Source organism: Chiloscyllium plagiosum, chromosome 24, assembly GCF_004010195.1.
Source record: "Chiloscyllium plagiosum isolate BGI_BamShark_2017 chromosome 24, ASM401019v2, whole genome shotgun sequence".
NCBI classification, from domain to species: Eukaryota; Metazoa; Chordata; class Chondrichthyes; order Orectolobiformes; family Hemiscylliidae; genus Chiloscyllium; species Chiloscyllium plagiosum.
Genome location: NC_057733.1, coordinates 54024471 through 54045573, shown reverse-complemented (window position 1 = coordinate 54045573; position 21103 = coordinate 54024471). Strand labels below are relative to the sequence as shown.

At 42.2% G+C, this 21103-nt stretch overlaps 1 protein-coding gene across 2 annotated transcripts in view; it reads left to right on the top strand.

Annotated features, from left to right (window-relative positions):
- The window catches only part of mbtd1 (mbt domain containing 1), an 82385-nt gene that overhangs the window by 36058 nt on the left and 25224 nt on the right, over positions 1-21103 (top strand). For both annotated transcript variants that reach the window (XM_043715170.1, XM_043715171.1), the window contains exons 5-10: positions 507-589; positions 6404-6521; positions 8875-9009; positions 11529-11617; positions 12761-12995; positions 19071-19126. In XM_043715170.1, coding sequence (XP_043571105.1) covers positions 507-589; positions 6404-6521; positions 8875-9009; positions 11529-11617; positions 12761-12995; positions 19071-19126 — 716 coding nt within the window. The remainder of the gene's footprint in view (positions 1-506; positions 590-6403; positions 6522-8874; positions 9010-11528; positions 11618-12760; positions 12996-19070; positions 19127-21103) is intronic.

Genomic DNA, 21103 nt, shown 5'->3' with positions numbered 1-21103 from the left:
GAGTCAGTTCTCAAAAAAAAAATTGCTTCCTGTGTTTCAGCCAGCATATCTAGTGGCTGCCTGAACCAGATCACCAAATACCCTAAGTTTGACCCTTCACTTGTGCTGAGAAACCAATCTGGAGCAGAGTGCAAGTAGATGATCTACAATTGGCCTTGGCAAACTTGGGTTGACAGAAGAAAATCTAGCCAGTGTACTTGCTGCAGTTAGCCAGATGGTGAAGTGCACACATAAGGAAGAGTGTGTTAGATCAGCGTTAGGAATTTCTCACCCACCCATCTAAGCTTAGGCACTTGTTCCTGGTGAAGTTGACCGATACAGTTGGGTAACTGATACAATGTGACCAAAAGGGCATGATGAGGGTAAATGTGTGAGGGGAAAGAAAGTAGTACTTCTAGAAATGTACTTCCCAATTAGTTTATGCTGTACAGTTGCTATCTTGTTCAGTTATTGACTGTAAGAATGTTGCCGCAGGCTGTCTTTTTCACTGTTATGTAATTTTACAGCAGTCACTGTGGAAGGCTTTGACTGGGGTCAATATGTTTGGAACAATAAATTTATTGGGGCACCTGTCAGCTGCTTCAAGCACGTGAGTAGAATTTTATTTTACTGACTTGTAGGCAGCAAGTGGTACAATGTACATGTGGCTCTTTCCCGAAGAACCCCAGGATTGTTTAGACATGAGCTGTTATGAAAGTTAATGACTGTTGTTATTATGATGATTTGGAAACTTGGATGCTAAAATGGGCAGGACAAATGGTTTGGTTTATACCTAACACAAAGGAAAATCGCTGTGGCTCTCAGATCAGTCATCTCGGCACCAGGACACTTCTGCAGGAGTTCTTCAGGAAAGTGTCCTTGGCCTAACTCTCTTCAGCTGCTTCAATAATGACCTTCCCTTCATCTTAAAGTCAAAGGGGGCATGTTCACCAATGATTCCACCATGTTCAACACCATTCATCATTCCTTTGTTAAGGGAGCAGTTAGTATCTAAATGCAGCTTGATCTCGGCAAAATCCAGACATTGCCTGGTGTGGCAACTTTTATTTGTGCCACACAAGTGCCAGATGATGATCACAAACCTAAGTGAGTCCAACCATCTCCCCTTGCTAAATTCCCACCATCGACGAGCTGGGTGTTGCCATTGACTGGAAACTAAACTGGACCAGCCATTTAAATGTTTGTGCTAACAACAGCACATCAGAAGCCAGAAATTCCATGTTAAGTAACTTTCCATCTCATCTGTTGTATTTCCCTATCCACAAAGCACAAGGCTGGAACATGATGTAATACTCTTCCATTTGTTCTGGATGACTGCAACTCCAACGTTTTGTGACTTGACATTATCCAGGAGAAAGCAGCCAGCTTGATACTCATCTACCACCTTCACATTAATTCCCGTCACCGCTGATACAGTGTCACAGCATGCACCAACTACACATGCATGCAGAAGCTTATCCAGTTCCTTTTTTTTTTTAAAGAATCCCTACAGTATGGAAACAAGCCCTTTGGCCCAACAAGTCCACACCGACCCTCCGAAGAGTGACCCACCCAGACCCATTCCCCTACGTTTACCCCTGACTCATGCACCTAACTACACATCCCTGAACACAATGAGCAATTTAGCATGGCCAATTCACCTAACCTGCACATTTTTGGATCGTGGGAGGAAACTGGAGCACCCGAAGGAAACCTATGTAGACACTGGGAGAATGTGCAAGCTCCACACAGGTGTTCACCTGAGGCTGGAATCAAACCCGGGTCCCTGGTGCTGTGAGGCAACAGTGCTAACCACTGAGCCACCGTACTGCCCCCACCACCTCTACTACACAGGACAAGAGCAGCAGATGATTGGGACTGCGATTACTAAGCTACACACCACTCTGACTTGGAACTATGTCACTGTTCCTTCACTGTTGTTGGGTCAAATACCTTCCAAGATAGCATTGGTGTACCTACATACCAGGGACTGAGCAGTTCAAAAAAGTAGCTCCACATCTTTCTTCTCAAGGACAAGAGTGGGTGTGCAATATGTGGTGACCAAGCCATGACACATTCATCCTGTGAATGTGCAGAAACAAAATCCTACTGTTACTTAGCGGTTAGTTAAGAAGCACCTTTTCACATAAATAGTAATGGAAACCTGAAATCATCTGAAAGGCGTGACATTTTCAAGAGTAAAATCAATTCAAGTCCTGTCTTCTTATTTTTATGTCTTTACTGAAATGAAAATGAACCCTGGTTTTTAAAGCCACTCTCGCGAGTGGCTGCAGTTTTGAGGGCAACTAACCCGATACCAGGCATTATAATCAACTGTTGGAACAAGCAATGGTTGAATCTGGAACTGAGGGTATGTATTGATGCAGCTCCTCTTTGTGACAAGAGGTTTATGGTCAGTGGAATAGTGACAGTCATCAATGACTGAGACCTTTTGCTTGCCAACAATTATGTGATTGGATCTCTGTTGTCTGAGCAGCTTGAAGCTGGAAACAGGTTGCAGAGACACTGAGCAAAAGCGGTGTGATGAACAATATTCGCTGTAAGCTTCCTACAGCTGCTTCAATGTTCAGTGCATGGAGTTGGCATGCTGATCATGGCATTGACTTCAGTTCTGGAAGTCACTGCCCCCACAGAATCCTCCAAAGACTGAGTTGCAGTTAAAATTAGAGGGAACACTGGTGATCATCTTCTCCCAGTCCAGCAGCAGTCTGTTCTCTGCAATCAGTAGAAACCTGAAGAATGCCAGTTCCCTTTACTGGAGCAGTTAATCATACAGCACGGAAACAAGCCCTTTGGTGCAACCAGTCCTAACTGACCATGATCCCAAACTAAACTAGTCACACCTGCCTGCTCCTAACTCATAACCATCCAAACCTTGCCTATTCCTGCACTTACCTAAATCCACCACTTTCTCTGGAAGTTCATTCCACACATGAGCCATGCTGCGTTTAAAACAAGAAGGCCCCTCATGTTTTATTTTAAATCTCTCGCCTCTCAACTTAAAAATATGTCTCCGATCTTGAAATTCCCCATCCTAGGGAAAAGACAGCTGCCCTGCACCTTATCTATACCTATCATGATTTTAGAAATGTCAATAAGGCCCCTCAACCTTCTCTGCTCCAGTGAAAAACATCCCAGCCTATCCAGCCTCTCCTTACAGCTCAAAGTTGCTGTGAGGTGTAACTTTTGAATGGATAAATCCGAGACATTTTCCAAGTGCAGAGAAAGGCATCTGAGCAACAAGTGGTCTGGCTAGCCAAAGGATCATTTCATCATCGAAAGCAGGAAGCAAAAATGTCAGAACTGACTTTGCAGTTTTTCTACCTCTGCCAAACACCTGTTTTGTGTGTGTTAGTGTGTTTGTGTTAGTCATTTTGAATACCAATGGTTTATATCTGTTTACCAGAAGCTAGAGTCTAATTGTTTGGAATAAATCATTCTTGTTTGGTACAGAAATCTGTTCCGTGCTTTCTACCTACCTTGATCTGAAAGTGAAGTAAATCGGGGTAATCTTTAACATTTGGCACAATTCTGGGGATGGTGGAGCTCAGCTTGTGGCACTGTCCCAATACTCAGTAACACCAAGAGTTTTGTGGTGTGATATCGGCCAAAGATGGACACATTGATTTGAGCTTCAGATAACTTGTGATCTAATTGAATGGGAGCAATTGGTCGACGGTCTGAATGTAATACCAAAGTTCTAATTGTATTGCTCTTTCTGATTGGGGTATTGCTTGGAGTAGTTATATCTGCACCATGTCCCTTGCTCGATCGAACACCTAAGCACAAACGTTGCCTTGAATGACAAAGACAGCAGCAGATACATGGGAGCACCACCACCTGCAAGTTCCCCTCCAAGCCCCTCACCACACTGACTTGGAAATATATCGTCATTCCGTCAGTGTCGCTGGAGCTCCCTTCCTAAAGCACTGTGTGTGTATCATTACTGCAGATGCTCCTTTGGTTTAAGAATGCAGCTCACCATTACCTTTCCCAGAGCCGTTAGGGGTCGGTAATGTATGCTGGCCCTGCTGCCGATGCCTACATCCCATGAAGGGAGAGAGAGGTTATGTATGTTTCAGTTACTTGATGTTTCATTTGGGATTGATGCCATGAGCCTTAACATTCCCCTGTTTGCCTCACTTCTTGGCCTCCCTCTCCTACATAAGTTGTTTTTGACTATTTTATTTCTGAAACAGATGACAATGTTGTAGTTCCCTCAGGAATAGTGCTGAAATTTTAGGATTGTCAGTGACTTTAATTATGGTATATTGTTAGCACCATGACACAATTGTAACTCCGTGAGATGTAATTGTTTCCTTTGGAGTTTTAATTGTAAAATACAGTCACTGGAATTTTGGAGGGATATAATCAGTGCGGCATAATAAGTGGGAGGAAGTGAGTTCATTTGTAATAAGACCAGATTGAGTATTTTAAAACAGCTTAAAAATATCCTGCTGATGAGGTTGCAGTATAATCAAGTAGACTATGATGTCATCTGAACCTCTCAATTATGGTTCTGCCTTGTAAACTTTCTTCCAATTTATTTTTTTAACCAACTTGGTCATGTGCAAGAGTCTCCTGTAACTGTTTACTTGTTTCCGTTTTCTAACTCTCTTCTGTCTATTAACCAGTTGCTCTTTTTGATCACTTTTTATTTATTTTTATCCACCCCTTTGCAAACTAACTTCGACTTCTGCGAGTAGTGGGTTTTTTTATGACTACACTTGCTATGCCCCAGAACTGAAACTTAGCTAAAAAGCAACAGTTTAAGCTTTTGATTTTGCACGCTTCAGGACTGACATTCAAGAAACCAAACTTAGGGGAGCACCAATTTGTATCACATGACAAGAGGATACTTATTACAGATGGCATGGTGATGCAGCTGGAACTGTGGATGTAAGAGCTTGGGAACAGAATTTGGCCCCTCAGCCCATTGAATCTGTTCTTTCATTCAGTTAGATCATGGCTAATTGTCTACCTCAATGCCAATAGCCTGCATTGTCTTCATATCCTTTGATGTTATTTGCTCCAGAAAGCTATCAATTATTGTCTTGATCCTGCTCTAATTGAATTTCCACAACTTTGATGTAGAAAATTCCAAAGATTCATCAGAGTGAAGAAATTCCTCCTCTTCTCGGTCTTAAATACGTACTCTTTATTCTGAGATTAAATCCCTTGGTTTTAGACTGATCAAGTCAGAAGTTACATGACACCAGGTTGTAGCCACCTGACAAAGGAGCAGGACTCTGAAAGTTGTGATTTCAAATACACCTGTTGGATTATATCCTGGTTTCATGTGACTTCTGACTTTGTCCACCCCAGGCCAACACCTGCATATCTACATCATGTAGACTCACCAGCCAGGGGAAATATCCTATCCGTCTACCCTGCCAATCCCTGTCAGAAATCTGTTTTTGGGTAGGTCACTCCTCTCTTTTTAGGACCTCCAGGGAATGCAGACCCAGTCTCTCCAATCTTTCCTCATGAAATAATCTGATCACTGCAGGGATTGATCTGGTAAACTTCTGTTATACTCCCTGTAGGTGGCAAATAACATAAATCTCTCCGTGGTAAAGGGGCCAAAACTTTCTGCAATACTCTGGGTGTGGTCACACCAAGGATCTATTCAACTGCATCTTTAATCCTTTACTACAATCCCCTTGTGATGAAGGCCAGCATACCATTTTTTTGCAATCCTACTTGCTGCAAGTATATGCTAGCTTTTAGAGACTTGTGAACAAGGCCCCGCTTTGATCACCGAACTTGCCACCATTTAAATATTTTGCCCTTGCTTTTTTTTTCTGCCAAATTTCACACTTAACTTGCATTCTATTCCTTCTGCCATGTTCTAGCTCATTCACTTAGCATGTCCAAGTTTTTCATCAGGACTCCGAGTCAGTCATACAGCATAGAAACAGTCCAAGTTAACTGTTAGTTGTATTTAGCTGAAAGACCAGGTAGATACACACTGGTCAGGGTGTTGCTGTGGGAAATTTAAAAAGCTAGTACATTTACTGACAATTAGCTTCATGGCCTCACTAACTCTGAATTTTAGATACTCCTCCCTTTTTCAGTATGATCTGAGATGGACTGTACAATGTTCAGAGATTAGGCTAGCAGTAAGAAGCCCTTTGATGGGCTTGCACGAGATACAAGAAGTGATGATTTGATCAGTGTAGCCACCTCCTGGAAGATGTAGAGCCTGTTTATCTTATTTGTAGTCGTATAGACTTCAGCTTTATTCATATTGAAAGATTAAATCCAGTAATATCTATAAATAATGGTCAGCCAAAAGACCATGGGCTCAGAGTATAAAGTCTGAACAATGATAATGTATACATCTGCAAATCTAACTTTGGCTGCAGCATCTGTAACATTACTTCCTTCTGTTATCAAACAGGTACCAATGGGGACTCACTGGGGAGATATTGCGGAGGGTGTAAGGGTGGAAGTACCAAACACAGATTGCAACCTGCCTACCAAGGTCTTCTGGATTGCAGGCATCATAAAATTAGCAGGTACAATCAAATGCTTGCTTTGATAGCAATGATAGGTATTGCTGCATATGATTTACTCTCCGAGGATACTCCTTAAAACCAGCTCTTGACCAAACTTCTTGTTCCTGATATTTCTGTGGTTTACTATCATATTTGTTTTATAACTCTGCTGTGAGGTCCTTGTGAGATTTATGTACTGCTTTCAATGATAATAAAACTTCAATGATACAAGAACTCTCCTACAGTTATTATGGTGCCTAAATGGTGATCATTTGGTTTCCAGCCTAGTCACTTCAATAATGTTTCCCTCCCCTGAATTTAGGCAGTTTCTTGGTTATACCTGTTGGGGAAACGATGGTTGTAAATTGAAAGAAGGGATTGTTCGTTGATTCGGAGATGCTGGTGTTGGACTGGGGTGTACAAAGTTAAAAAGCACACAACACCAGGTTATAGTCCAACAGGTTTCATTGGAAGCACTAGCTTTCGGAGTGCCGAAATCAAGGCAATTTTCAATGTACAATGTACAAGTTCAGTTACATCACACTGTAAATTTTTGCTATAAATTCTGTGTCTTACAATTGTGTTCTTCACAACCACCTGATGGAGCGGCGCTCCGAAAGCTAGTGCTTCCAATTAAACCTAGTGTTGTGTGATTTTTAACATTGTTCATCGAGGCATTGTTGTCCTCATGCACCAATTGCTGAAAATGTGTGTGCAGGTGCAACAGGTAGTAAAGAGAACAGACTGTATGTTAACCTTCATAGCAAGAGGATTTGAGTACAGGAATCAAGACGTCTTGCTTCAGTTAAGTATGTGAGGCCACACCCTAGAATATTGTGCAATTTCAGCCTCCTTATCTGAGGAAGAATGTTCTTGCTGTAGAGGGAGTGCAGTGAAGGTATACCAGTCTGATTCCTGGGATAGCAGGACTGATGTATGAGGAGATATTGAGTCAGTTAGGGCTATATTCATTGGGGTTTAGAAGAATGTTGGTGGGGGGGGCGGAGGGGGGGGGGTGTTGTGGGGCTCTCATAGAAACCTATAAAATTCTAACAGGACCAGTCAGGTTAGATACAGCAAGAGCATTGCTGATGGTAGGGAAGCGAGAACCAAGGTTCATAGTTCAAGGATAAGTGGTAAACCTTTTAGGACTGAGATGAGGAGAAATTCCTTCAAACAGGGAGTGATGAGCCTGTGGAATTCACTACCACAGAGAGTGGTTGACATGAAAACATTGTTTTCAGGAAGGAGTTAGATACAGTTGTTGTGGCTGAAGTGTAGCAGGGAAGGTGGAATTTGAGTATTGAGTTTGATGATCAGCCATGATAATAATGGCAGAGCAGGCTCGAGGGGTCAAATGGCCTACCCCTCCTACCTTTTGTGTTTCAATGAGAGGGAGCTAACCTGCCCTTGGAGCAATGATGCCAACAGCTTATGTTAAGTTAAACATTGGTTGTAGCAGTAAATTTGTCTGTCCAGTTTTTATTTGCTGAGAGCATGGATGTTGGCAAGTTGGACTGCAATTTGGATGGGACATTCACAACTACTTTTACCTTCATTAACTTAGACAATCTTAACCAGAAAGGAAGCAGGGGTATAAAGAGAGTCCTTTCTACAAAGGACGAAGACTTTCAGGCCTGGGGCTAACACAGCACGATGACTTTGTCATCTTGAAACACCAATGTATCATCTAATTGTCCTTCATTTTAAAACTTCTCTGTATAGTTATGGCCAAAGATTCATTGGTTTCCAGTTCAAGAAGAGGACAGTTCATAACCTTCACATCAGTTATGTCGTGCCTCTGAGACAGAAGGTTCTAGGTTCAGGTAACTAGCACTGTTGGAGGTGCACTGTTGTTTGAAGAAAACAGGAAACAGAGACCCTGTCAGTAAGATCACACAGCATTATTTTGAAGGACAGGCAGTTGGCCCTGGCATGTTGGCCAATATTTCTCTCTCAGCAGCGCTCTGAAAGCTTGTGATTTTAAATTTGTTGGACTATAACCCATTGTCATGTGATGTCTGACATTCTCTCTGGGATGTGATCTGTGCTTGTAGTAATGTGGCTGTGATTGACATTTCAGCTGGATGGCATGAACTGAGGTTTCCTCCCACAGTCCAAAGATGTGCAGATTAGGTGGATTGGTCATGCTAAATTGCCCATAGTGTCCAGAGGCGTGTAGGCTAAGTGGATTAGCCGTGGGAAATGCAGGATAACAGGAATGGAGTGGAGGGTGGGGGGAATCGGGGTAAGATGCTCTTCAGATGGTCAGTGTGGACTTGATGGGCCGAATAGCTTGCTTTCACACTGTAGGGTTTCTGTAGTTCTAATAAAAATTTAATTTCTTGGTCTCAGTTATTTTGTTTTCTTGCAGGTTACAAGGCTTTGCTCCGATATGAAGGTTTTGACAATGACTCTAGTCTTGACTTCTGGTGCAACATATGTGGTTCTGATGTTCATCCAGTTGGCTGGTGTGCAACCAGTGGCAAGCCATTAGTTACTCCTCGCAGTAAGTGTTCTTGGGCAATTTCCCTTTTAAAATTCGAAAGGTTTGTTTGCCTGTGTCATTCAGAGATTCCAGGGGCAACGTGGTTCACTCAGTTTCTATTCTTTATTGCCAATGATCTTAAACCCATGTCCCTTGCTTCCTTCACTGTCACCCCAACAAGATAAAAAGGATTTAATGGATTTTTCTTTTTGTCATTGACACCATCTAATTAGCTGCCTCCATCACTTTGATCTCTTTCAATTTCACTGCCCTCACCACCCAAACCTCTGGCAAAACTCCCCTTTGCCCTAGCCCTGAACTAGTGTTTTTTACTTCAGTTTTCCTCTTGTCTTCACTGACACCCCTCCAAACAGCTCTTGTCAGCAAGACCCAACTGCAGTTCCCACATCCCTCTACCCATAAACTGCTGGTCATCCAACTTCTCTTCCTGGTGCTCCGTATTAGTCTTAGTCATCGAGCTGTACAGCATGGAAACAGACCCTTCGGTCCAAATTGTCCACGCTGACCAGATATTCCAAATAAATCTCGTCCCATTTGCCAGCACTTGGCCCATATCCCTCTTAAACCGTGTCTATTCATACACCCATCCAGATGTCTTTTAAATGTTGTAATTGTACCAGCCTCCACTGCTTCCTTTGGCAGCTCATTCCATTACATGCACTACCTTCTGTGTGAAAAAGTTGCCCCTTAGGTCCCTTTTAAATCTTTCCCCTCTTACTTTAAACCTATATCCTCTAGTTTTGGACCCCCCCAATCCCAGGAAGAAGTGCTTGTCTGTTCACTCTATCCATAGTTAAAAATCACACAACACCAGGTTATAGTCCAACAGGTTTAATTGGAAGCACACTAGCTTTTGGAGCGACGCTCCTTCATCAGGTGATTGTGGAGGGCTCGATCGTAGCACAGAATTTCGCAGGAAGATAAATTCTGTGTTACGATCGAGCCCTCCACAATCACCTGATGAAGGAGCGTTGCTCCGAAAGCTAGTGTGCTTCCAATTAAACCTGTTGGACTATAACCTGGTGTTGTGTGATTTTTAACTTTGTGCACCCCAGTCCAACACCAGCATCTCCGAATCACCCTATCCATGCCTGTCATGATTTTATAAACCTCTGAGGTCACTCCTCAGCCTCCGATGCTGGAGGGAAAACAGCCCCAGTCTATTCAGCCTCTCTCTATAGCTCAAACCCTCCAATCTTAACAACATTCTTGTAAATCTTTTCTGAATCCATTCAAATTTCACAACATCTTTCCTCGAGCAGGGAGATCAGAATTGCACACACCATTCCAAAAGTGGCCTAACCAATGTCCTGCACAGCCACAACAGGACCTCCCAACTCCTATACTCAGTGCTCTCTGACCAATAAAGACAAACATACTAAATGTCGTCTTCTTTATCCTGTCTACCTGCAGCTCCACTGACAAGGAACAATGAACCTGTACTCCAAGGTCTCTTTGTTCAGCAACATTCCCTCGGACCTTACCATTAAGTGTATAAGTTCTGTCCTGATTTGTTTTCCCAAAATGCAACACCTTACATTTATCTAAATTAAACTCCATTTGCCAATTCTCAGCCCATTGATCCACCTGATTAAGGTCCCGTTGTAATCTGAGGTAACCTTCTTCGCTGTCCATTACGCCTCCAATTTTGGTGTCATCTGCAAACCTACTAACTATACCCCTTATGTTCACGTCCAAATCATTTATCTAAATGACAAAAAGCAGTGGACCCAACATCGATCCTTGTGGCAACACCATTGGTTATAGGCCTCCAGTCTGAAAAGCGACCCTCCACCCCCATCCTCAGTCTTCTACCTGTTTGTTTACAATTTTCTCTCCATCTACTGTGCCTTTCCTTTTTAAGTTGCTAATATCATCCCCATCCTCTTTCTTAAAAAAAAAACTTCCCATTGCAATGCCCTTGCAAAATGGTGCCTCATTTTTAATTTCCCTTTTCTCATCCAAATCATGTTGACGTTGTCACTTCCCAAGCCCGTGCGCATAGAACATAGAACAATACAGCACAGAACAGGCCCTTTGGCCCACAATGTTGTGCTGAACATTTGTCCGAGCTTAAGCACCTATCCATGTACCTATCCAATTGCCGCTTAAAGGTCACCAATGATTCTGACTCTGCCACTCCCACAGGCAGCGCATTCCATGCCCCCACCACTCTCTCGGTAAAGAAAATTTATAATTCAGAAATCCATGTTTGAATCCCTCTAGTCAAGTTTCCTTTACTCCTATGGGCCACTGAAATAGCTCTTGACAAAGTAATCACTGTTACCTTATATGATTGTGACAGTCATCAACTTTCATTTCTCATTCATCTCAATCTGCAGTCTTCACCACAGGCATGGTCTCTGCAGGTGAACATCTCTTCCACTTACTATCTTAAGTATTCTAGGTGACGAGTACAGTCAGAACATCAAGTTTTCTGCCTAATGTTGGGCTTAATGCCTTGTTACTACCTGATTTAATTTCAATCCAGCATAATTTCCCCCTTGTTCCCTCGACAGCTATCCAACACAAATATACAAACTGGAAAGCTTTTCTTGTGAAAAGACTGACTGGTGCCAAGACCCTTCCACCTGATTTTTGCTCCAAGGTAAGATGGCCAGCTCCTTATTTCCATTTTATCGTTTCCTTATTATCATTTCCATTTGTTCCTGAACTATACTGCCAAAATTTGTTGCAATTGGGCAAAGGGAAGTAACTTTTTTCAAACTAAAAAGCTTCACGATGTGTGAGACCCATGGAACCTATGCAGAGAATGAAGTGACAAGCTAGCTTCATACTTCTGGGTTCTTCTAAGGTCTAATGTTGCTCAGTTGCATGAAGCAAATACTGCTTGATGGAGTATTTTCAAAAGCCGTTCTCAACTTTACAAGGAAACACATGGATTCTAAGCCCAAACAATTCTCAGGATTTACCCTGAGCCTAGACTCCAACACTTAGCTGCTAGAATTTCTCCTTGCGTTCTAACAGCAAAGAGCCATTCAACTTTTTTTGACTTCTCACTGAGTCTCCTGTACAGAACCCATGTTAATCAGTTGCCTTCCCAGCAGTACAGCTAAAAGCAGCACTGCCTAATGTGGAGCCTACATCTGTGTTTTCACACTGATATCCTGTAACTATTGAAATCTGCCTCGGTGACCCCCGAACTGTCCTGCGTGACTTATTTCAAACCTTGCAACAAGCCCCTGTCTTATTGGGTTGAATTAACTGTTTCCGCCTGGTAACCCTTGGAGCAGTCCATTCCATAAATGTTACATTTTCACAATGTTGGAGACGGATATCATCTTGTATTATTTATTCTTCATTATTTTTATTTCATTTTATGCTCCTGTCAACGTGATTAATACTTTGTTTCTTCACAAATGTGAAATTATCCTTGGGTCTGATTCCATAGGCATCAGTTGTTCCTTTTGATACTTCACCCAACACGAGAGCATGCACCAAGCTTGTTGATAAGCACAGGTGGTTACAATGTCACTACTAAATCTTTGTTCATTCTGATCTGGTACTCGTTTCCATTGAGACAGTAATCTGCTGCATGAACATGATTTTGTGGCTGTGTTAGTTCATATAAAGTCATTGAGCTTTCCGTACTGTCCTTTAATTTGAAATGGGCCATGGACTGACTTGCTACTCACAGTATTGGAACAACAGTGTTCATCATCCTACTTAAGGAACAGAAGTGCAGATAATGCCAGCCTGTTCCCTTCAGTCACGTTAAGTTGTCTTGCAGGTTGTTGAAAGCATGCAGTACCCATTCAAAACTGCCATGCGTGTAGAAGTTGTTGATAAGACTCACCTCTGCCGAACACGAATAGCAGTGGTTGAAAGCATAATCGGTGGTCGTTTACGGCTTATTTACGAAGAATGTGAAGATGGAACAGATGATTTTTGGTGTCATATGCTGAGTCCACTCATTCACCCCATTGGTTGGTCTCGAAGTATTGGACATCGATTCAAAAGAACAGGTAAGTGTTGAGTTGAGAAGTTTTGTTTTGTAAGGACTTCTAGTCAGACCAGGATTGGGCTTAGCTGAAATCCCTCTTCATGTTCATTGTGGTCGTCCTGTGCCGACTTGGTTTTGCTTCTGAAGGATAGCTGCAGGCGTGAGAGAGGCAGAAGGTCTCATTTTAAATCTCCTGTCCTTGCCTTGTTTGATCTGTGTAATACTGCATGTCCACAGCAATGTGATTGATTTTTAATTGCCCTCAAAGTACCAGCAAGCCATTTCAATAAAGGCAGTTGGGGATATGTGATGCTAACCTTCAATGGATGAACTAAAAAAAATGCTGCATGGAAAAGATTGCCATTTCAATATGTGGGTAATCTGTAGAATGATGCAAAAATCGTGTGAAATGTGAGACCTTAAATGTATCAATCTATTTTGGTGCTTTTGTGGCGCAGTGGTAGTATACCTAAGTCTGGGCCCGATGGTTTGGGTTGAAGTACCACTTCCCCAGAGGTATGTCATAACTTACCTAAACGGGTATTTTTTTAAAAGGTGATCCACAAATGTACATTCAAGAGTGTGATGCTGGAAAAGCACAGCAGGTCAGGCAGCATCTGAGGAGCAGGAGGAGCAACGTTTCAGGCAAAAGCCCTTCATCAGGAAGGGTTTTGCCCAAAACGTCGATTCTCTTGCTCCTCGGTTGCCTCCTGACCTGCTGTGCTTTTCCAGCACCACACACTCAACTCTAATCACCAACATTTGCAGTCCTCACTTTCACCTACAAATGTACGTTGTTGAATGTCCAATTTACTACTGGGATCTGATTTGAGCATTTAAGTTGGTGATAACCTGTAATGGAAACCCATTGTCAGTAATGGGGTCTATACTATTTTCAAATGCCATGAAAATCCATCTGGTTTATTAATGACTTAAGGAAATCTGCCAAATCCTTCCACAGTCGGGTCTACATATGACTCAGGAACCTCAGCAAAGTGTTGACTCTTGTTATGGACCTGGCCAGACCCCTCCAAGTATTCTAAGAAGGTAGCCTAGATCCTAACTTTTTATGTAATTTTAAAGGCAGATGTGAAGTGGGTGTTCCAGGTGTGATGCAGCTGGCCAAACCACTCGGCTTTAAGCAAAACAGGATTGATTTCAACACTACAGTTGAAACATGAACAAAAGAAAATGAAATTTAGAACAACTTGGCTTTGGGAAAACTGAATCAATCTGACACAGTACCTATTACCATTTGACTAACTGTTCCAACACTGTAACATCCATAAACATGCTTCTTGGCAAAAAGGTAAATTCAAACACAGATTCATACAGGCAGGAGGGCTCAACATCTAGAGAGAGATTTCCGAGAAATTTAGAGGAATTCTTTACTGAAGCTGGCATCTCTCCTGGACTCTTAACGTCTTGTGACTGCTACAGTTAAAACAAGCTAGAAAAAACAATCCTGAACTGGGAGAACTGGCCATTCCCTTTCCATTGTTAAACTAGACTCTTCTGTACCTCTGCCTTTACAACTTCTGTTCAAAAAAAAACCCACTGACAAAATAACCTTTTTGAAAGTGACAGCATTGTCACACCCTTCATTACACTCTGAAATAACCTGGCAAGCCACTCAATTGACAGGCAGCTAATGCTGGCCATCCCATGAAAGAGAAAAGGAAAATAAGGTGGATATAAAATATTGCACAGTCACTAGTGGTTAAGTTCTCCTCAGTGTCTTAGTGAACATTTGTCCCTCAACTAACATCAGAGGTAGCTGATCAGATCATTATCAAACTGTGTTTGCTGTGCATTCCTGCACTGCATTGTTGGACGGTGCAACAGTGACTATATTTCACCTGCACTTTATGGACTGCAATGTGCTTGGAATAACTTGAGGTTATAAATGCAAGTCTGTCTTTCAGTTTATTTCCTGACCTGAGGAATGCCATAAGATGACTTCAAAGTGTTTAAGTATAGAATTCAAGTTCTTGCTATCCAAAAGCCAAATGATGGCTGGAAGGTCAGAGATTCACTATGTTGGGGATTCCCGCCTCCATGGGGTCTCACTGCCAGCTGATGTAGTCTGTAGAATTAAATCGAATTTGTAAAGGGCAGATATGAGGGATGGGAGTCAACAGTGATTTTGGCCAAGGTAGGAGAACTGGACAAATTTTTTAAAGTTTAAAAAATACACTCTCTGGTAACATATGCAAATAAGGAACATTCCTGAGGTGGTGCTAGTCTTCACTAACCTCCCGGTTGACTTTACCACCTGAAATCTAGCTGCCCTACATGATACCTCTGGGCCAGTTCTTCATTATTAGAGAGCAGGACCTCTGCCTCCAAGTGACATGGAATCTGAGCCCCTCCAGCTGCCAGCCAATCCAGCAACACCAGATGTAGCCACCGCTAGCCTGGGGATTGGGGTGGGAAGGGAAGTGAGGTGGACATTGAGATTTTGAGGTCAGGGGTTGAGACAAAGCAGCAGTGATAGCTTTGAGGAGTAGCAGCATCAAGGGCATGTTGCCCCTGATGGGCACAGGAGCCATCTTGCCCAAATGAAGCAGCTTTAATTTCTTCCCGCCTTTCAGGTGGGGAACTGGCCAGCATATATGCATTATAGTGATGGAAGTAGAATGGGGTCTTTTAAGATCTTCTCGTGTCCTGACCAGAGGCTTGGGAAGGATGTTAGAATAGCTATCTCCGAAACAGATGGGATATTTAGCCCAGTACTATTTTGCTCTTACCAGAGCCATGAGACTGTGAGCTTGAGCATCACCCTAACGAGTTGAGCTCAGCTTGTCCAGATGTAGCAGTGCAGTACTGAGTGAGTGCTTCAGAACAGACATTCAAATCCCAAGGGAAGTCCCGAGCTGCCTTCTGGATGATGCTGAAAGTATGAGAGGAGCCAACATTCCTACGTCAGCCACCCTCGGAAACAGATTAAACCGAACATTTACCCAATTGCAATTTGAGAGATCCTGCTACAGTTTTTGCCAATGTAACAGCTGAGACTGCACCAAAAGGTAATTAGTTTGACACTAATTGCTGACTGTTGTGATTAAACGCCATAAAAGTTCAAGTCCTCTTTGTAAATCAATGTATGAGGAAAGTACTGTTCTGGGCACTGGACCCAGCAGCGCACTCTAGCTGGGCCTGAGCTGCTGACAGCTCAGTCTAGGAGCTGCAATCCCTGTTATACTGCAGCAATGCTCTTCCTCAGACTCCACATGCCACATTAAGCTGATGCTCTTCTCTGGTAAAAGCTCATTGCTGTATGTTCCAAGTAGTGGGGTCGAGGCATCTGTCTGACTATAATGGAGAGAACTGTCTGATGAGCAAACTATTCTGTTCTGATCAAATTTTCTCCCCTCACCCCTTCCCGGTTACGTTTCTCAGCTGCACTTACTGCATGTGGCCTGACATCTCATAGTTTATGTGTTTCTGCCTTCCTCACAACCAGCATCAGAAAAAGTAAGGTGCTACAAGACCTCGGTGTCCTTGTACACCAGTTGCTGACGGTAAGTATGCAGGTGTGCAGCAAGCAATGAAGAGAACAAATGGTATAGTCGTCTTCATAGTGCGAGGATTCTAGTATAGGAGGACGGGTGTCTTGCTGCAGTTATACAGGTCCTGTATAAAATTCTGACGCATAAAGGTGGATAAATCTCTAGAACTCTGTGGGAAGCGAGGGAAGTGATTGCTGGGCCCCTTGCTGATATATTTGTATCATTGATAGTCGCAGGTGAAGTGCCGGAAGACTGGAGGTTGGCTAACATGGTGCCACTGTTTAAGAAAGGTGGTAAGGAAAAGCCAGGGATCTATAAACCAGTGAGTCTGACATCACTGGTGGGCGAGTTGTTGGAGGGGATCCCGAGGGACAGGATTTACAGGTATTTGGAAAAGTGGGGGCTGATCAGGGATAGTCAACATGGCTTTGTGTGTAGGAAATCATGTTTCACTAACTTGATTCAGTTTTTTAAAGAAGTAACAGAGAGGATTGATAAAGGCAGAGCGGTGGTCGTGATCTATATGGAGTTCAGTAAGGCCTTCAACAGGATTTCTCATGGTAGCCTGGTTAGCAAGGTTATATCTTATGGAATACTGGGAGAACTAGCCATTTGGATACAGAACTGGCTCAAACATAGAAGACAGAGGGTGGTGGTGGACGGTTGCTTTTCAGACTGGAGGCCTGTGACCAGTGGAATGCCACAAGGATCGGTGTTGGGTCCACTGCTTTTTGTCATTTATATAATAATTTGGATGCAAGCATAAGAGGTATAGTTAGTAAGTTTGCAGATGACACCAAAATTGGAGGTGTAGTGGATAGCGAAGAAAGTTGCCTTGGATTACAATGGGAACTTGGTTAGATGGGTCAATGGGCCAAGAAGTAGAAGATGGAGTTTAATTTAGATAAATGTAAGGTACTGCATTTTGGAAAGGCAAATCAGAGCAGGATGTATACACTTAATGGTAAGGTCCTGGGCAGTGTTGCTGAACAAAGAGACCTTGGAGTGCAGGTTCATAGCTCCTTGAAAGTGGAGTTGCAGATAGATAGGATAGTAAAGAAGGTGTTTGGTATGCTTTGCTTTTATTGGTCAGTGCATTGAGTACAGGAGTTGGGAGGTCATGTTGTGGCTGTAAAGGACATTGGTTAGGACACTTTTGGAGTATTGAATGCAATTCTGGTCTCCCTGCTATAGGAAGGATGTTGTGAGACTTGAAAGGGTTCAGGAACTATTTACAAAGATGTTGTTAGGGTTGGAAGGTTTGAGCTATAGGGAGAGGCTGAATAGGCTGGAGTGTCAGAGGCCAAGGGGTGATCTTTGGTTTATACATTCATGAGGGCCTGGATAAGATAAATAGACAAGTTTTTTTCCTGGGGTGCAACTAGAGGCATAGGTTTAAGATGAGAAAGGGAAAGGTTTGACCTGAGAGGCAACTTTTTCACGCAGAGGGTGGTGCTTATATGGAATGAGCTGCCAAAGGAAGTGATGGAGGCCAGTACAATTATAGCATTTAAAAGGCATCTGGATGGGTATATGAACAGGAAGCATTTAGAGGGATATGGACCAAATGCTGGCCAATGAGACTAGATTTATATCTGATATCTGGTCGGCATGGACAAATTTCCATGCTGGGTAAAAACAAGGACTGCAAATGGTGGAAACCAGAGTCTAGATTAGAGTGTGCAGGAAAAGCACAGCAGGTCAGGCAGCATCCGAGGAGCAGGAAAATCGACATTTCGGGCAAAACCCCTTCATCAGGATTAAAGGCAGGGGTGCCCCACTCTGCAGGCACCCTGCCTCTATTCCTGATGAAGGGCTTTTGCCTGAAACGTCGATTTTCCTGCTCCTCGGATGCTGCCTGACCTGCTGTGCTTTTCCAGCACCACTCTAATCTAGACTCAAATTTCCATGCTGTACAACTCGATGACTATGACTCTAATAGATAGTGAGAAATGTTTGCCCTTAGTAGAGGGTCAATAGGGTATAGTTCAATGGGAAGGAGCAAGAAATTTAAAGGATTTTGAGGAAACGTTTTTTCACCCAGTAGGTGGTTGATATCTGGAACTCGCTGCTTAAGAAGCAGTGTAAACCCTCAAGACATAAGTATTTGGATGAAAGCTTGAACTGCCATAGCATTCAAAGCTACAGACCAAGTGCTTGAAAGTGGGATTATTATTAGATAGTTGATGACTGGTGTGGCACAATGGGCTGGAGGGCCTTTATCTGTGCTATCATGACTGATTGACTGTAATGGATACTATATATAATAGATATGAAAGAAACAAAAGACAAATAACCACCACTTGGCAGTTGAGAATAAGGCTTGGGGAGAATTCTGATGTTTAGAATAGGGTTAAAATTAAGGATGTAGCTGAAATCAGAATTGATTGGTATTCTGACTATTCACATTTTCATGTCTATGAAATATCATCTGAATACTGATACTGAAATTCCCCTCTCTCTTCTGTTGGTTGGTTTTCATTTGCATCTGGGTTTAGTTTCTATCATTGAATAGTTCCTGCATTGCTTGACTGTGTGCCCTTTTTAAAAATTAGATTAAACTTACAAACTTTGTTTATATTTAGATGGTTCAAAGAAGCAGGAAGGACAGTGTGATGCTGCACCACAGCTGTTTGCAAAGGTAAGCTTCAGGAAGTAAGGTATTGTGTCCTTCATGAATGAATATGGAGTGCTCCTGATATTTATAATCTGCAAACATTCATGATGGCCTAGAGTTTTCGATTTGCCTTATTAGAGTTTAGATTTGGTTGACGGGTTTGTTAAAAATGAGGGTGTCTCCCATTTGAAGAGGTTTGTTTTTTAATGCTTAAGTCTTTGGAACCCTCCTCCCTCAACTGGTGGAGGCAAAGTTACTGAATATTTTTCAGGCAAAAGTAGAAAATTGATTAACAAGGGACTAGATATCAGGGGCAAGTGGGAATTTGGAGTTAGGGATAAAATCGGATCAGTCATGTTCTTACTGAATGGAAGAGCTGACTTGAGGGGCTGAATGGCCTCCTAAATGGTATGTTCAAAAGCTGCATGTGCCTTTATAATCGAGACACGACTCCTGCTTTGTCACTTGGATGTGATGTTTATAAGCTCATGTTGCAGCTTGCTGTAATAAATGCTGTTTAATCATGCAGCATTACAAAGTCAATGAGGTTGAACTGGCTAGATGAAATAAACATGACTTGCTAGCAGAGGTATGCAAGATGTTAGTAGTCATGTTCATTTTCTTTAGTACAACAATAAGTTGATAACTTCATCTTTAAATGCAGGATTTCTTGTTGTGCCATCGCGAAAGACTTCAGAAGAATTAAACATTTCATTCTGTGAAAAGCTACATAAAGCTGTACAGCTGCAGAAAGACCAAGGAATATGAATACAAAATCTTGTCATGAGCCTGAACTTGTGACTGATTTATAGTCATTGAGTATGAGTAGCATTTTTCTTTCCCCCTGAGTTGAGAAGGTAACTTTAATTCTGTCGGACTCCCATTATTCAAGGAACGAATGCAGTTTTTTCCTTGAATCTGCCTCTCAATTTTGTAATCTGTCATTGAAGAGAGCAGCTTCCAAATATCAATGTTGTTTCATGCTAAAGGTCTTGTTTAGGAATTAAGTTTTGCATCAGCATTATAACTCTTTTTCCTTGTGGCTACATTTGTGCACTGATATTCCCATTTCAGCTTGACTGTGTCAAAACTCCTGGAGGACATGGACTGTTATCAACTTTGACTCCTGATCTATCAGTTTAAAATATTCTAATCCCATCTAGTGAAGTTTAATTGTTTTACACAAATGATTTGAAAGCTGTTTTCTATCAAATAATTGTCACTATTTTTGCCGCATTTAAGCATTGAGTACACGTCCCTCAAACCCACTCTGCCAGTCAATAAAGTAATAGATGATTAGTTGACATTCTTGCCTACTCATGATCTTTCATCCCCTTGCTTATCACGAATCTGTCTACTTCTGCCTTGAAAATATTCAAAGACCCTCTACCTCAACAGTCTTGAAGTCGAGTGCCTGAGAAAATAATCTCATCTATGTCTTTAGGAGGTGGTTCTAAGTTCTTTATATAAGAGGAAAGATCCTTTCCACCTGTTAGTACCCCTCACTATCTCTTATGCTTCAACCAAGTTTCCTCTTAATCTTCCAAACCCCAGCAGAGAAAATCTTAACCTGTACAACTCTTTCTCATCAGATAACCCACCCATTCCAGGTGTTAGTCTGATAAACTGTCTCTGAACTGCACCCACTGCACTTACATCCATCCTTAAATAAGGTGACCAATACTGTACACAGTACTTGAGATATTATCTCACTTTGATATAACTGAAACATAACTTGCGACATTTTGTATTCACATCCCATCGTAGTAAACAATAGCATGTGATTAGCTATACTAATAACTTTCAAAAGGTAGCATAAGGATAGACCATTTCAGACTGAGGTGACAAGTAAACTCTTGTGAGGATGGTGAATCTTTGAAACCCTCTACTCAAGGGTTGTGGAGGTTCAGATGTTGAGTATGTTCAAGACAGATTAATATTTTGCTGGCTATTAGAAATAGCAAGGGAATTGTGTAGGTAATGTGGTGATGAAGTAGATGA